The sequence below is a fragment of the Ochotona curzoniae genome, unplaced genomic scaffold (assembly GCF_017591425.1).
Source record: "Ochotona curzoniae isolate NIBS_2020 unplaced genomic scaffold, NIBS_Ocur_1.0 scaffold_4506, whole genome shotgun sequence".
Taxonomy (NCBI): domain Eukaryota; kingdom Metazoa; phylum Chordata; class Mammalia; order Lagomorpha; family Ochotonidae; genus Ochotona; species Ochotona curzoniae.
In genome coordinates this window covers 79,700,472-79,716,732 of record NW_024467119.1, presented here as the reverse complement: position 1 = coordinate 79,716,732, position 16,261 = coordinate 79,700,472, and the positions used below count along the sequence as shown (strand labels likewise).

The following is a 16,261-nucleotide window of genomic DNA, read 5'->3' as shown; positions in this document are numbered from 1 at the left end:
AAATGAACACAGTAAAAAATACTGGTGCCCTATATTGCATCAATAACAAAGATCCCATATCCACACACATTTACCCACACATAAAATCCCACAACTCAAAACAAACCCAAAACCCCAAATGCCAGGAGCAAATCTTTTTCCTCCATTCATCACTATCACTGAACATATAGTTAATTCTTTGAGACCTCCAATGTAAACCAACATGCGGCTGATCAGAAGGCAAATACAATCAGCATAGATGTGAAACCATTGGAAATACTGGCCTCCAGTTCTATACTAGGAAGGAAAGCATTTTAATTACGTGCATTAAATAACAATGGAAAAGGGCACAGGCATTCAGTACAACAATTCAGATGTTGCTCAGGACGTTCTGCAGAGAGAAGTGTTGGGAATTCAAGCCCCGTCTCTGCTTCTAACCCCACCTTCCCATGAATGCAGACCTTGGGAAGTAATGGAGAATGGCTCAAGTACTTGCGTCCCTGTCACTCAATAGGGAGACCCGGAATGGGTTTCTGGCTCCTAACTTCAACTTGGCTGTTTGCACGTGCAGAGGGAATTGGTATATGTGAGATATCTGATGCCTGTCTCATCTGCCTTTCAAACAAACAAAAAACACCAAAAAAAAAGCTGAAAATTAATTAAATCTTCAGAATGAAATATAAAAATATTTAAAACTATAAAATCTATTCTTAAGAAAGATATATAACCTTAGTAGAACAATATTTCAATGAAGTCAAACTAATTACTAATACAATTTTTAAGCCTACTTGTTTAAATGACAAGTTAAACAATGGATACAAGTATATTTTGCATATAACTAATCAGCATCCTTTCTGGAAAAGAAAGTCTTCTAAGGAAGGATAAACATGGGCACTGGCACTGTGGCTTGGGAGATGAAGCCACTAGTTGTCCCCAGGTGCTCTGATCCAGTCCCCTGCTAATGCACCTGGGGAAGCAGCAGCAGATGGGCGAGTACCAGGCCACCTGGGAAGCAAGACTGAGTTCTAGGCGTCTGCTTCTGCCTGGCCCAGCCAGGACCACTGTGGCCATTTGGGAGTACACAGTGGATGGAAGACCTCTCTGTGTCTGTCTGTCTGTCTCGCTGTAATTCTGCCTTTCAAATAGCTCTTTTTAAAAGCAAGGATAAACAAAGAAATATGTTTTCTTATACAAACACATAGTGTTTTTCTTCATCTGAAACATCCTGGTGGTGGTCGTTTGTGCCACTCCTACACATCTGAGGAGTCTGGGGAGGAAGCGCTGTCTGCTTATATACTATGTAGACGCTTGCTCTGCCGTGTTACATGGAAGAAAATGGTCAGCTTTTCATTGGCCTCCACCAAAGGCCCTCTCTGTGAGGGAGCTGCTGTTGGCAAAAATGGTTTCCCAAGAAATAAAAGGAAATGTAAAACAAAATTATTCTGCTTGAAAAATCTGGTAGCCATGAATCAGGAACTCTCGCATTGCCTTCTTGCCCTTGTAACTGTTTGATAGAAACAACTGGCACTTGGTCCTGCCTCTAGATGTCCTTTCGAGAAGCACAACAAACGCACGGTGCCCCGTTGGCAAGAGCCAAGGATCAGCCGTCAGAGGTCACTGCGTGCAATCCCCTCCTCGGAATATCACCTCTTCCCTCTTCCAGCAAGGAAGCTTACCTTTCACAGAAAGTGTGCAGGCAGGGGAGAACCTTGGGATTCTTGTACCGTTCCAGGCATATGCTACAAATCAGAAACTGCTTGTCAATCTGGCGCACGACAGGGCTTGGGATGCTGGTGCCTTCACTGGCCATCCTAGACCACTGACATGGGCGGCCGGCTGTCCTTGACCCTGCACGTTGCTGCTGTCAGGTAGAAAAAAGAGGGGAGGAAATACATGATAATGTGTAAGTGAAAATCACTGGGTCTTTCAATATAGGCGCTGTTGTTGTCAATGTCACTGGATTCCACGTGACCACAGCCAATCCTCACTGTGGTACAAGGAAGACAGTGAACTACTTGTCACTCATTTGACAAAGCAATAAAATACGCACATGAACCGCATGTAAATAAGACAAACAAGAGGCTGTTCTGGAGACTTGTGTTTGGCACAACAGCGAAGTCACCTCTTGGGACACCTACTTCCCATAACCAAGTGTTGGATCAAGTCCTACTCTGCTTCAGTGACAGCTTCCGGCTCACGTACAGCAAGTGGTCGCTCAAGTCCTCCGGCTCGTGCTACCCATTTGGGAGATCAGATTGAGTGCTGACCACCTGACTTTAGACTGACTCAGATCCAGCTGCTGTGGGCGTATGGAGACTGAACGTGTGAATGGCAGATCTCTCTCCGTGTGTCTCTCTGCCTCTCAAATAGAAAGATGTAGATGAAAGAGGAGGAGGAGGCTGGAGGATATGTTTTATACAGAGGAGTACAGTGATGGTCAAAGGAATACTTAGATGTTTATGCCTCCAGTGATGACTACATTTTATTCCATGTTGGCCTTTATTTTAAGATTTATTTATTTTATTGCCAAGTCAGATACACATAAAGCAGGAGAGACAGGGAGGAAGATCTTCCATCCGATGATTCACTCCCCTAGTGACCACAACGGTTGGTGCTGCACCAATCCGCAGCCAGGAGCCAGGAACCTCCTCCAGGCCTCCCCCACGGGTGCAGGACCCCAAGGCTTCAGGCCGTCCTTGACTGCTTTCCCAAGCTACAACAGGAAGCTGGATGAGAAGTGAAGCAGCCGAGATTAGAACTGGCACCCATATGGGATCTTGGTGTGTTCAAGGCAAGTACTTTTAGCTGCTAGGCCACCGTGCTGGGCCCCATGTTTGCCTTTTACATTCTTATTAAATTCAATGTCTTTCCATTTGTCATACTTGAAGACATCAGATTATATCAAGCCACTTAGGCATAAAGCTTACTTTGAACAGAAGACACAGCAGACACAAGGGCAGCTCTCTGTCCTCCTCTATCTACTTAAAAGTAGGGCATAAATATCCATTTGGTAAAGGAAACTTCCGTTTGCACAGATGGCCCTCTTTCTGCTAATCACTGCAGAACACAAGCATCAGTTTGACGCCAACCTTGCCGAACAGAGCTTGCCCATCACACACCTCCTGCTCATCTTCCCACAACTTAATGCCCCTTGGAGTCCAGTTACCACAATTGTCACTCCTTTTCTATCAAGTTCCTGTACTGTAAAATACAGATTAAGGCCAATAATTTTTTTTAAAGATTTATTTATTTTTATTGGAAAGGCTGATAGACAGAGAGGAGGAGAGACAGAGAGGAAGATCTTCCATCTGATGATTCACTCCCCAAATGACTGCAATGGCCGGTGCTGCGCCAATCGAAGCCAGGAGCTAGGAACTTCTTTCCAGGTCTCCCACGCGGGTGCAGGGTCCCAAGCTTTGGGCCGTCTTCATCTGCTTTCCCAGGCCACAAGCTGGATGGAAAGTGGAGCTGCCGGGATTAGAACCGGCGCCCATATGGGATCCCAGGTGTGTTCAGGGCGACGACTTGAGCTGCTAGGCCACGCCGCTGGGCCCCTAAGGCCAGTAAAATTGTTCTGTTCTTTTCTCCAGTTAATTTGTCTTTTGTTATTTGTAATTCAAAGGTTCTAGGTACATAAGATCAAGGAAAAGCACTCCTTTCTCTACAATATGTAGGATGGTGACAATTGGAATTTATACTTAAAAGCTTCCTGTGTGGTTCAGCGAGCTTTCAGCAGAGTTTGCAGATTTAAGTCTAAATTGTATCAGTCATGGATGCGACACAAAGCCTAGAGGGCCAGCCCTGAATTGTCCACTGGGATGTGCACAGAGCATTTAAGGGACCAGATGAAGTAAACTAATGCAGAGGAAGCTTTAAAATGTTAGGGTCCAACTTCTGAAAAAGAAAACAAGAAGTGGACAACAGAGAAGGAAGCAAAGAGATAAAGGAGGGGAAAGTTAGAAGATCAAATAAGGCTCTGGGGCACTTGGCTCAGTAATCAGACACTGCTCGGGACGTTCACACCCATATCCAAATGCCTGGGTTCAAGGCCCAGCTCCACTCTCAATCCAGCTCCCTGGCAGTGCACGCCCTGAGAGGCCACGATGATGGCCCAAAGCATTAGCTCCCTCTCACTCACACGGGAGAGCTGGATGGATTTCCTGGCTCTTGGCTTCAGCGTGGTCCAGCCCCAGCTGACTGTGTCACAGTCACACGCAGAGTGAATCAGTGGAAGGGTTATCTCCATCTGCCTTGTCTCTACTTCCTTGCTGTTTCAAATAAACTTTTAAAAGCTATTATTGTTATTTTAAAAAAACACTTCTCTAAGGCTTGGCACTGTGGCACAGGATGCTAAACCTCCACCTGCAATGCTGGCTTACGGGCACCAGTCTGAGTCCCAACTGTTCCACTTCTAATCCAGCTCCCTAATAATAGCCAGGGAAAGCAGCAGAAGAAGGCCCAAGTTCCAAGTGAAGCTTCTGGCTTTGGACCGGCCCAGCTTTGGCTCTTGAGGCCATTTGGGGAGTGAATCAGTGGATAGAAGATTCTCTTTCTCTGTCTCACCTTCTGTATATAAAAGTTAGCTTTTCAAATAAAAATAAATTTTAAAACTACTGCTCCATTTACAGAAAAAACATTCTGTCTTCAACCCTAAAGAGGAAAACCAAGGATGAGCTAAAATTCACTTCTCAACTTTCTGAATATATGGGAAGGTAAGCTATCCCAATGGTATACTTAACTCGTCTAAAAAACAACAACAACAACAACAAAAACCAGAAAAAAAGAGAAAAATTACAGATTCATTTGAGAGACAATGTGAAAGAGGGAGCTTTGGGGGAAGGAGATCTTCTACCCATTATTTCATTTCATTCCCCAACTGGCCACAAACCTGGGGTTGGGCCAGTCCAAAGCTCAAAGATCTACTATTTCATCCCTTTGGCCCACAGTGGGCAGGGGCACAAGCACTTGGGCCATTTTCTGCTGCTTATCTGGACATGTTAGCAGAGGGCTAGGTCAGAAGGGGAGCAGCTGAGACTCAAACCAGTACTCTTTTGGGAGAGCCACTTAATCCACTGTGCCACAATGCCAGGTCTGAACTCTTGGCAATCCCACCTCCAAAACTAATATTCAACACGACCATGGAAGGTGATAACATTACTATTTCCATTTTTTGGATTAAAAAAACAAAGTGTCTCAGTCAAGAGGTGCATATCTCTAAAAGCCACAGTCATCCATTCCCTAGACCATCTCCAGGCTTGGCCTTTGTGCTTTAGGCAAGCTGCTGTATGGAAGCTTGGGCACCTGAACTTGGCCTGGGACCCATGTTTGAAACCTGGAAACATACCACATCTTCAGACTCATCAACTCTACGTTTTTAGAGGAAACACTCTTCTCAAAATGTTAATGACACACTAAATCATCAAGTTAAAAATACTTCAACTTTTATACTCTCCACCAAATCACCACATTTTAAAAAACTATTTCAACTTCTATTAATAAAAATGTTTATTCATCTTTGAGTACAGTCACACACAGGATACCCCTATTTTCCAACTCTTAACTCTCTAGATAAATTCATTAAATCCATGCCTAAGGGCCCGGCACAGTGGCCTAACAGCTAAAGTCCTCCCTCTGCATGCGTCAGGATCCCATATGGGCGCCGGTTCTACTCCCGGTGGTCCCGCTTCTCATCCAGCTTCCTGCTTGTAGCCTGGGAAAGCAGTCAAGAATGGCCCAAAGCCTTGGAACCCTACACCTGCGTGGGAGACCCGGAAGAGGCTCTGGGCTCCTGGCTGCAGATTGGCATAACTCCAGCCACTGAAGCCGCTTGGGGAGTAAATCAACGGACGGAAGACCTTCCTCTCTATCTCTTCTCTCTGTGTATCTGACTTTCTAATAAACACAAATAAAGATAAATCTTTAAAATGCATGCCTAATAATAAATCGGTACAAAGTTGGAAATCATTTGTAATACAAGAGTGTCACATTAGGACAGAGCTCACTGCATAAACAATGTGGTATAAAGGGTCTAATTAGCCATCATCATCTATGGGGCTACTCAGATCATGCCTGCAAAGAGCCAGTGTAGGGAACGATACTCCTCAATTGGGCACTGCGTGCTCTTTCAGCCACATCCTTATGACATCAGAGGAGGGAAGGGTGGATTTGTCTGTCTCAGCGATCAGACCAAAGCTAGTGTTAATTTGATGACTAGCCCAAGGTCATCCAGCAAATTCAGTTAAGTCAGAACGTTTCAATTTCACATTCTCTTTTTTGCCCCCAAATCAAGGCTAGTTATTCTTAAATAAGCTTAACACTTTGCTTGGTGATGGGTTCCCCTGTGAGACTTCTAAAAATGAGAGTATTCACTTTAACAGCAGCAAAATTTGAAAGGTCAGAATTGGTGTCATGGTATAGCATGCTAATCCTCTTCCTGCAGCATGGCATCCCACATGGGCACTGGTTTGAATTCCGGCTGCTCCACTTCCAGTCCAGCTCCTTGCTAATGGTCTCGGAAGGAACAGAGAAAGATTCAAAACCCTGCACCCCAGCACCCATGTGGGAGATCTAGAAAAAGCTCCCAGCTCCTGGCTTTGGATAGGCTCAGCTCTGGCCACTGTGCCATTTGGGGAGTGAACCAGCCGATGGAATAATTCTCTCTCCCCCCAACCCTGGACTCTCTCTCTTTGGCTCTCCTTTTCTCTCTATATAATTCTGCCTTTCAATTAAATATGAAATAAATATCTAAACAACTTCTCAATGATCAGAAAAAAAACTGGCCTAGCCTCTGTACAAAGATGGCATGCAAATTTGTGAAGTCTTTCCTATTTTCCTTAACTTTTCAATGAAAACCAGCTAAAAAGAATTGTATTTTGACCAGCTTTTCAAATTTTTCACATTATTCTTTGAAATAATCAGAGCCGTCCTAGGTATGAAACAATCAAATAAAAAAACATCATTTTGCTCTTTTTATTAACTTTAGAATCTGTTTATTTGAGACGCACACAGACACACACACACACACACACACCCCCCTCTGTTTGGAAGGAAAAAAGAGAATGTGGAAACAGTGGTCTTACCCACTTTCCTGTAGCCCTTGGCCCTTTGAGCCCTAATCAACTATGTAAAGATCATCAAAATAAAACAAAACAAGCCCTCTGTTTTAAATGATAGAAGGGAACTAAACAGGAACAGGTGTCCCAGCAGCCTTTGGACATCCAGGCCTCAGGTCAGAGGGCCAGGGCGGGAGTTTGGGTTCTGCTTCTGAATCCAACCTCCTGCGGGAAGTAGCAGGTGATGCCCTAAGAACCTGGATCCCTGCTAGCCTCACATGGAGCACCCTGTGTCTGGCTCTGGCCTGGCTCCATCACGGCTGTTGCTGGCATTTTCGAGGCAGGAGGATAGAAACTCCTTCTCTGTCCCTCTGCTTTTCAAATAAAATGCAATAATTAGGTAAATGAAAGTTAAAAGGCAAACTTGATATTTTTAAAAATTCCACATCCTATTTTCACAATTTGTCGTTCCAAGAATATTTTGAACACTCTTCATATAGGTTGACTAAATGAAATTTCTTAAGGTGACTTTTTAAAAAGATTTATTTATTTTTATTGGAAAGGCAGATTTTACAGAGAGAAGCTCTTCCATCACCTGGTTCATTTTCCAAATGGTGGCAATGGCTGGAGCTGAGCCAATCTGAAGCCAGGAGCCAGGAGCCTCTTCTGGGTCTCCCTCATGGGTGCAGGATCCTAAGAACCTGGGCTATCTTCCACTGCTTTCCCAGGCGGCAAGCAGAGAACTGGATGGGAAGTGGAGCAGCTGGGACAAGAACCGGAGTCCATATGGGATGCCAGTGCCACAGGGCAAAGGATTTGCTTACTGTGCCAATGCACCAGCTCCATAAGGTGACATTTTCAATGCTTTTAAAGATGAAAATAAAAACATTCCATTTTGATGTTATGATAATTACACTGCATGAGAACAAGTCTTCATTAGAATGCTTCACTTACATGGCGAACTAATGATTTTTACTCATTAACACTAATTGAAAATCATGACAATATCACAAATCGGTCACAAGTGACCTGCTGAAGGCATCTGGGTGTATTTTTTTAGAACTCCCAGGATCAACACAAAAACATTCTAATCCCTACAGCCCCACCCTACCCCCATCCCCCTGAAGATCCCAGTGATCATTTACTGAAGAATACTGGGAAGCAACAGGAAGGCAATCTGATGGCTCCTAAGGGGACCTGTGCTCTGCAAGAGTGAGTCACGGGGAAGCCTGCCCATCAGGCTGAAGGAATATGCAAAAAACATCCAATCACCTTGCCATAGAGGGCTGGGGCAGCGGTGTCAGCTCCCCCGGACTGGGAGACTCAATCAAAGCCTATCTGGGATGGGAAGGAGGAGCAGGGGGTGGGGTGGGGTGGGGGACGGTGGCCTCCACTCCCCAGCATGCTGTTTGGGCTGTCAGAGACCCTGCTCACGCACATTACCAGTGGAAATCGGTGCATCAGGTCATCACTATTAGATACGTCCTTGCTCTTTTGCTGGAGATTTGCAAAGCTAGTTTCTAGAGGGGCTCACATGGAAACATACCTGGCCCAGTTGGGGGAGCAGGGAGGGGACAGGGGCTTTTTCTGGCAGGGTGGGGGGAGTAACTGGAATGCTTCTGGCTGCAGGAGATCACATCAAAGGTTTCCGGAAACAGAAAGGAAAAAAGGAAGTGACAGAGGTGAAGGCAGAAAGAGCCATTTTTCAAAGACTTCAACAGTCAGCACGAATTGGATGTTGACATTAACTCAGCTGTGAGAGAGTTCATAGTGTGGGTGTGGGTGGGGTGTGGTGGCGGGGTTAAGCTGAGGTTCTTTGAGGGGTAGGATACAAACAGCAGTACCTGCCTGTGGGTATCTGCTCCCCTTCTCCAGTTCCTCTCGGTACCACCATCCTAGCCCCATCTTTCTGTTGGAAACACATCTCTCCCCTCCTTTCTCTGCCTTTGCTGTGTTTTCCTTCATAGCAATCATTGGCCACCTTGTACTACACACCCATATTTATGGGACCCTCAGATTCTCAGCTCCTTGCAATGGAGTTTACAAACCCAGTCTATAAACCCGGACAATGGCCCTCATCAGCATCCCCCAACCCTGGCTTCTTCCCCTCTATCTTGCAGCTTCCCAAGCTGTGAGACAACACAAGTCCTTTGGTTAAGCTATCCAATCAGGTTATATTAGGCTAAACAAAGACATCCAATGAAACGCGGGGATTACATCATTTATTTTGCATGTTGTCTTTCCACTCCTGCCATACCCCTTAGCTACAACAGAAGGTTCCTGAGGCCAGGGGTTTTGTCTGATAACTCATCACAGAGGTACCAGCACCTAGCACTGGGCATGGCACATGATGAGCACTGTTTATTTTATTTATTTATTTATTTATTTATTTATTTATTTATTTATTTATTTATTTATTTATTTTTAAAGGAATCTATAGCGTGGAAGTAGATCTGGGCCCAGTGGCAGGAGAGAATCTCACTGCTGAATCTTGTGATGTAGAATACCGGCTGTTGGGAACGTCCTCGGTTGACGTCACCCGTTACCCGCCTCGCATGTGCGAGTCTAAACATGAACAACATGCGGCACCCGGAAGAGTCAATATCAACGACAAATTTCAACATGTTCCAAGTGCAGGGAAAGAAACTGGGAACCAGTGCGTGCACACGTGTGTGGCAATCAGAGTCTGACAAGTTGGCACGCAAATTCCTTATTAATGGGGACTTGCCAACAGACCCAGCTTGTTCGGAACAAACAATGCAGTAATCATATGGCAAATCCTTGGGCACAGGGAACTCGCACTCCTCCCTCCCAGCATCTCTGGGTGTCTTTCCTGGCCCCTATCTCCAACGGCCTACCACTTAGTGGAAATCATCATATGGGAGAGAACTCGAGAGGACGAGATGAAATGAGAGAAAAATGCCTGTGTCCACAATTTGCAGATTTAGATGCTAGTTCTCACCCCAAATTATACCACTTAGATCAGACAACTCCCCAAACTGCTGCCCACACTGGAGTGAAGTAGAGTGAGAAGGGAGAGGGAACAGAACGGCCACAGTGAAACTGCTTTGGAGTTGGCCAAAATTTGCCTGGAAGATTTAGGGAACATGGTCTGGAACCAGACGTCAAGATTTCTTAAAAATGACAATTTAAGATGTGATTTGTGGGCAACAATCAGCCTCCTTGATTATACGTCATCCTAAGGGTTACTCAACTCCACTTTCACTGTGGTTCATGACATTCTGTGGTTGCTGCTTTTCTTTCTGCCACTTGAGTTCATAAATTTGTTTGCTTGTGACCAGCATTATCGCCCAGTGGATTAAACTACTGGCTGCATTGCCAGTGCTCCATGTGAGCATCAGTTCAAGTCCCACCTGTTTCACTTCCGATCCAGCTCCCCGCTCATGTTCCAGGGAAAGCAGCTGGAGATAGTTCAAGTGCTAAAGAACCCTGTCACCCATGTGGGAGATCTGCATGGAGTTTCAGGTTCCTGGATTTGGCATGGTCCAGTCTGAGCTATTGTGGCCGGATGGGGAGCTAACTACAAGATCAAAGCTCACTCTATTTGTTACTCTGCCTTACAATAAATAAATAAATCTCAAAAAATTAATATGCTTCACATTTTTTGTTGTTCTTTGAACAATGAAAATGATGCAGTCCTGCAAAATAAGCTTCCCAGGGCTGGTGCAATGGCTCAAATGGCTAATCCTCTACCTGCAAGGACCAGCAACCCATATTCGTGCCCATTCATGTCTCAGCTGCTCCACTTCCCTTCCAGCTCCCTGCTCATAGCCTCGGAAAGCAGCAGAGAATGGTCCAAAGTCTTGGACCCCTGCACCCATTTGGGAGATCTAGAAGAAAAAAACTGGTTCCTGGCTTCAGCTCAGCTCAGCTCAGCTCCAGCTGTTGCAGGCATTTGGGGAGTGAATCAGCAGATGGAAGAGCTTCTCTCTGTGTCTTCTTCTCTCTGTAAGTCTGCCTTTCTATAAAAATAAATATTTCTAAAAAAAAAAAAAATCAGCTTCCCAAGCAGATACAAAGCTGATACATTTATAACAGAAACCATGAGGATTATGGACAACACATGATACACTGCCTTCACCTGCCAGGGTAGGCAGCATCTGGCACTCAAGACACAGGTTAAAATCTAACACAAGCATCAAGGTGCTCTCAACGACTTAGTTATGAGCCTGTTATGCACCTGCAATTGAACTTGCATTGTTACTAAGGACTCAACTAGAAGAATGAAAAGAGGACAACTTTCTGTGAAATGAAAACAGGGTGACCCATTTCTAGCTAATCAAGCCTCCATCCCAGATGGGCCCTTTGGTAAATTGGAAGCCTGGATGCATTCTCTCTCCTGGTGGTGCGTGCATGTTTGTGCGTCTATATAAGCAAGTGTGGAGGGGCTCAGAAGTCATCCACTTTAGCTTCTGGCTCCAGACAAGGGTGTGCCCAAACTCTCCACAGTTATCTCATTTCCAGGGGCCACAGTATACAGCTTCCCTAGGTGTGTGAGTTTTCACCAGGTGGAAATTAATTTTTAAGCTGCACCTCCAACTTGTCTTTATGGTAAGTGTAGCTCTTTCCCCTCCCTCTTTCCTTAGGAAAGCTAGATCATTACTGGTTATTGCCTGCTTTACAAAAGTCCTTCTGCAGTCAGTCCTTAGGCTTTGTCCAAGTTCCAGAAGACTGCGTCCGCGTGATGGCGTTAGGTGTTCAGGCTGATTGACTTTCACCTTACAGAGCCCTGGGGTGATCAAAATGAGTGGGGTCTCCTCCAATACCTGCATCACTTGCCTAGTCCTCTCCCTGCCTCTCCTGGGGACAACACACAGAACAAACATTATGGGCAGAGAGCAGCTAGGGCCACAAACATCAGGAACCAATTCTGGGTTTTGGGAGAGGCTGGCAAAAAGATGAAAGAGCAACTAATTTCACAAGACACAAGCCCGTGTTTTACAGTAAACTTGTTTTTGCTCCAATTGGATTGGAGGCACTCTTCAATTACGTTGTTGACAAATAACGCCAAGCATTAATAGAGAATCTGAGGGCAGAAGAGGGTAAAGGGAAAGGGGAGAGAAAGATGAGCAAACAAAACCCAGCGGCACAATGATGCTGCTGGATACTGGCTCATTTCCTACTCTCTGACCAAAAGTGCTAACTTGGCGAGTAAACCTGCTAGGTAAAACCAGACAACCCACACAATAAAAACATTCAAACAACCCTGATAACCTACCCCAGTACAGAGCAAATTGTACCCCAACACTAAAATCCTGATGCAAGTCAGGGAGGGACACGAACGACATTAGACATTAGTGAAAAATAAACCAATCACAGGTGTGTATAGAATTATTCAAGCAGAATTTAGAAGCATCTGTCACATTATTTTTGGAAGACAAAATCATGATGGTAAATAACTTGGCAGTAAATTGTTTACAGTTTGAAAGTCTTTCCCTTCCACGGATTTCAGTAACATTGATCAGGGCAGCCTTTGCAGGGTTAGTTTTTATAGGAGAGACAGAATGAAAAGCTCAAGCAGGTCTTAAAAATAAGCTTAGTGACACTTTTAGAAATTGCTACAACATACTTAACTAATCATAAATTAGAAGCAATCAATGCCTTAAAATTCCAAATGAAGAACACGTCCATTTCTTCATAAGACAAAGAATGATAGCTTCTACTTTATTTTGCAAGCAACAAAATCCACCGATCTTTTGTTATCCTGTGAGTTTTAGCATCTGAAGTCATCTCAGGATTACCCGATTCACTGTGATGGAAAACATGGGTGGTTTTCATGCTCCTCTTTGCCAGTCTGGGGGGTAAGTATGCTGCATTCTTACATCTTGCATCAGAGCGTACTTTCACATTCAGCTGTGTTTTAACCTTTCCCAGGCAACTCACTCTTGTCTTTCTAGGAGAGTACTGGAAAGAAACACTCAGAGATTTGGGAAGGGCTGTGGCTGCTGTCTGCAACAGAAAGCTGTTTTCTCACATCACAGCACACATGAAACTTCTCATTGTGTGCTGCCTGGCTCGCCAGGAGGGCCGTGCATTATTCAACATGACAGTGGGTTACAAACAGCACTGTCCATCAGAAAATAGGCTCACTTAGGCAGAACCGAGTCCTAACACTTGAGAAATCAATTGAATAACCTGAGTGGGTAAACAACTCTCCTTACATATTGCACATTTTTCTTGAGCTCCAACAGCTTGTTCATGAGGAGTGGAACTGCCATCACATGATGTAAGCCAAAGCAATAAACTGGACATTTTATAATGTCTCATCTCTGCTCTAAAGCTATGACACCAGAAACCATCTTTTCTGAAGGCAAAAAATACTTCCTCTTGGGTTCAGAAATGCATTTATTAACATTCAGTGCTGAGTTTCAAATAGCCTTCCCACTTGCTCTGCTATCTCCTCAAATAAGGAATAAAGACAGGGTGGGGCAGACTTACAGAAAAAGCTGTGACACAGAAAGAATACCCCAGGTTTCCGGAAGCAAACCCAAAGACCAACTTGAGGATTTTTCTCCTCCCCTCCCCCCACTTCTGTGCAATGCCAACATGGAGCTCCACCCAGATCTGATTATTCTTCAAAGACAAGCAGAAATTGTCAGGGAAAAATAAAAGCGAATCATCTGCTGCATATTTGCCTGCTGGTCCTCCCTGGCATTCTGAATGCAGAGGGTCGAATCATGCATTATGAATGAACGGGTTTCCAATGGTAACTGAGAGCCCTGGAACTCAACCCCAGGGTGCTCTAACAGAGGGTGGGGGAAGGGTCGGTTCGCCTCCACCTCGGGATAGACAGGCAGAATCCTGCAAATGAAATATTTCTTCCTCATCTTTACACCCAACAGGAGAAAATATGCTACTGTGTAAAACAGGCCAAGATGCACAAGCAAAAGAAAGACTGGTAATATCTGGTGAGATCATATTAGAACTTGATAAGAAAAATCTTATATGACTTTTCGCTCCCTACTTGTTAAATCCCGACGCCTTTGTTTAGGCAAAGAGTGAGTCTTCTTTTATCTTGCAGATACAGAGCATACAGCAGCCCCATCAGAAAGGGAAAGGAGGGGGACAGAACCCCAAAAAAGCAGGGAGTCCAGTCCCCATCTGGCATCATACTAAGCAATCAGACCTACCCATTTCTGCAGACAACACAGCCCAACAACAACCAGGCAAAGACTGAAATCCTCCCCAGCCTGTCGCTGCAGCCCCGCGGCAATCCCAAAGAACAACACACATTTCTGCTAGCCAAGTTTGGAAGCAGCATGCAAACAGACTGGTTAAAATTCCCTACCATGCAATGCAGCCATCATCAGAAGCCCAGCATATCTTCTGCTCTAAGTAGTCATGTGCCAGCTCAAGAAGAGAACAGAGGAAGAAGGAAAAAAAAAAAATGGAGGAAACAAGAAAAGGTTCAGGAAAGTCGGCAGGAATGTTTCTGGGTCATTAACAAGTGGGAGACCCCCTTCGGTAGTCACATAGATCAATCTTTATCTCACAGGACATCTTTTTCTCACTCAGCGTCTGTTGAAAAGACTGCAGCAAACCAAGCAAGGGATTATGGGATGGGGATGCAGCAGCGAGCTGCGAGGAGATTCGTGGGTGGCTCGCTTCCCCCTTCTGAGTCAGCAGTCAGCTGTTGCCACGCTCTCGTGCTGGGCGCCGCGCTCCATCCCCAGAATGCGGCTGCAGGATTAGCCCAGGGAGCTGCAAGCAGAGCGCTCGCTGCCCCCTCGCTGCACCGCCCCCCCCAACTCCGCCCTCCGAGCTCAGAGCCCAACCCGCTACAAATCAAAAGAAGGGCGTGCAAGTACCCCACAAGGGAAGACAGCTAGAACAGATCCCAGAGAGGGAAAGACCGAGCTATAACGACACCTGAAAAAGAAAAGTTCCAATTTGGAGATGTTGACTACCACTAGTTAGCAGGCAAGCAGGCTGCTTCCTTAGTTATCACAAGAACGGTCCAGTTTCACAGGCCTTTACTGCCTCTTTCCCTCTTGATGCTTTCTCAGTTAAAGCATCTATGAAATACAGGTTCAACAGGCCAAACATACAAATGACATTTTTGTTTTCTATGGTTCTACCACTCAGAAAGATTTATGGTACATAAATTTGATTCACGGAATAACCAAGTTTTTTTTTTTTTCCATGATGGCATTTTCAGTTAAAGCTTGAGAAATTTGACATACTTCATGTATCAACGTAACTTGATTCCCTACAGTCAATACACTTCATTTTAGGGGCCTGTGTTGTGGCATTATCAAGTTAGTCCTCCACCTGCAGTACTAGCATCCCATATGGGTGCCAGTTCAAGACCTGGCAGCTCTACTTCTGACTAGTTCCCAGTTAATGGCCTGGGAAAGAAGCAGAAGATAGGCCAAGGATTTGGGCCCTTGCACCTCCATGAGAGACCCAGAAGATACAGGCTCCTGGCTTCAGACTGGTCCAGCTCTGGCCATTATGTCCATTTGGGGAGTGAACCAGCAAATGAAAGCTCTCTCTCTCCTCCCCTCTTTAATTGTGCCTTTCAAATAAAAATAAACATATCTCTTTTTTCACTGTTAAGGCTTATTTATTTATTAATTTATTTATAATTTTTATTGTTTTTGATACAATTTAGTTGGCGGTGGTCTCTCCCTTCACCATCCCCAAATTCCTCCCCTCCCCTCTGTTCTCTCTAGAATCATAATGTGGATTCATAGTGAATTTTCCCAAGTCCAAATAAACATATCTTTTAAAAAATCTTAAACGGTATTAACATAAAAGTAATCATCACTTAGCTATCTAAAGCTACTTAGGTCCTCTTATTACAGATGGTATATTTGAATGAAGAATTGTAAATGTTAGGATGAAATTCAGAATCATTCCCCTTTTTATAGAGTAAAAGCAGACAATACAGGGTAGTATTCTGTTTCATGGTCTATTATTAGCTTTTAAAGATTTATTTATTTACTGAAAGGCAGAGTAACAGAAAGAATGGGAGAAAAAGAGAGAAGCACTTCTGCTCCTTTTCCAGGCATGTTGGCAGGAAGCTGGATTACAAGTGGTGCAGCTGGGACTTGAACTGACACTAGCAATGCCGGTGGGCTCCAGTCAGCTACTGGTTTAAAAGCGATCACTAATAATTCATATTTAAATAAGACAGTGCATGTCACATTCATTTGTGCAGTCAAGCACTGCCTTGAGCATCCCTTGAAGATGCAATTCTGAGGAGT

General features: G+C 44.6%; 1 protein-coding gene across 4 annotated transcripts in view; it reads right to left on the bottom strand.

The window, feature by feature from the left end:
• The window catches only part of TRIM2 (tripartite motif containing 2), a 55,686-nt gene extending 53,844 nt beyond the window's left edge, over window positions 1-1,842 (bottom strand). For 3 of the 4 annotated variants that reach the window (XM_040967131.1, XM_040967132.1, XM_040967133.1), the window contains exon 1: window positions 1,656-1,804. In XM_040967131.1, coding sequence (XP_040823065.1) covers window positions 1,656-1,789 — 134 coding nt within the window. In that variant the 5' untranslated portion in view covers window positions 1,790-1,804. Of the gene's footprint in view, window positions 1-1,655 lie in introns of all 4 variants that reach the window. The other variant, XM_040967130.1, reaches the window with a different exon arrangement.
• Between the last annotated feature and the right edge of the window lie 14,419 nt (window positions 1,843-16,261).